At 41.6% G+C, this 966-nt stretch overlaps 1 protein-coding gene across 1 annotated transcript in view; it reads right to left on the minus strand.

Moving 5' to 3' along the window:
• Positions 1-650, minus strand: part of LOC119588112 — a gene marked incomplete at its 5' end in the record, with an annotated part of 5,529 nt that extends 4,879 nt beyond the window's left edge. Inside the window, 1 exon segment of the mRNA XM_037936822.1 lies at positions 212-650. Coding sequence (XP_037792750.1) covers positions 212-646 — 435 coding nt within the window.
• Between the last annotated feature and the right edge of the window lie 316 nt (positions 651-966).

Consider the following 966-nt stretch of genomic DNA (forward strand, 5'->3'; position numbering starts at 1 on the left):
AATAAAGGAATGGTTCCAAGGATATTTTACCATCATTATATTAATACACAAGCTAAAGTGCCAAATCTTCTACCGGAAATAACCTCTAATTCTACTCTCTTATCTTATCTAGAAATAACTGCTTGTACACAACATAAACTTATCAACTTATGACCAAAATCCTCTTTTTATTATTATTTCTATAGACGGTTAAACGCACCCTTAAACTTACCTGAATCACATACAAACCAATCATCGCAGTCGCTTCTTGGAACACCACAGCTTCATGGCCTTCGTACTCCTTCAAAACCACTTCCTTATAACTCCCTCGCTCGATCCCATAACCTCTCACCGCGGCGGACATTCCTCGATCGTCTTCTGTTCTGCGCTCTTCTCTGAGGATCGGAACCTCCATCGGGGTGTCCCGCGTAGGATCCTGTAGCCATCTAGGAGCATTCGATCTCCTTTCGTCTTCCAAAAGCTTCGGATCGCCGTCCTTGCGAATAGTGCGGTTCGAAGCGTCGGCGAACAGCGAAGCGCTTCGAAACTCTGACTCACTCGCGCTGTAGAAGGGGGCGTGTGAGCGGAGCGAGATGGTCCACACAAGGGGCGTTTCGCAGGGCGTCACGACAATGGCGAGAGAACCTTCGGCATCCAGAGGGAACATTAATCTGTCGTAGACGTTTATGATTGTAATAGTTGAGGATTTTAGGTAATTGTTAGTGATGATGATTGCTAAGAGAGTAAGTCATAATTACCTACTGTTATGGTTCATCATTTGAAAGGCCTTGCATGTTGCATTTGCCTGTTCCATAGGGATAACATCATTAATCATTACATGTTTGTAAAATCTATATTAACATATAAAAATAGGATTCACTGCTAAATGTTATTTTTAATTCAAATGTTATCGTAATTACTTTTTCCAAGTACTTGTAAATCTAAGAGGGTGCAATCAAGCATAGTTTCTAATGTTACCTGTATGGA

This window comes from Penaeus monodon, chromosome 23 (genome assembly GCF_015228065.2).
Source record: "Penaeus monodon isolate SGIC_2016 chromosome 23, NSTDA_Pmon_1, whole genome shotgun sequence".
In the NCBI taxonomy this organism is placed as follows: Eukaryota; Metazoa; Arthropoda; class Malacostraca; order Decapoda; family Penaeidae; genus Penaeus; species Penaeus monodon.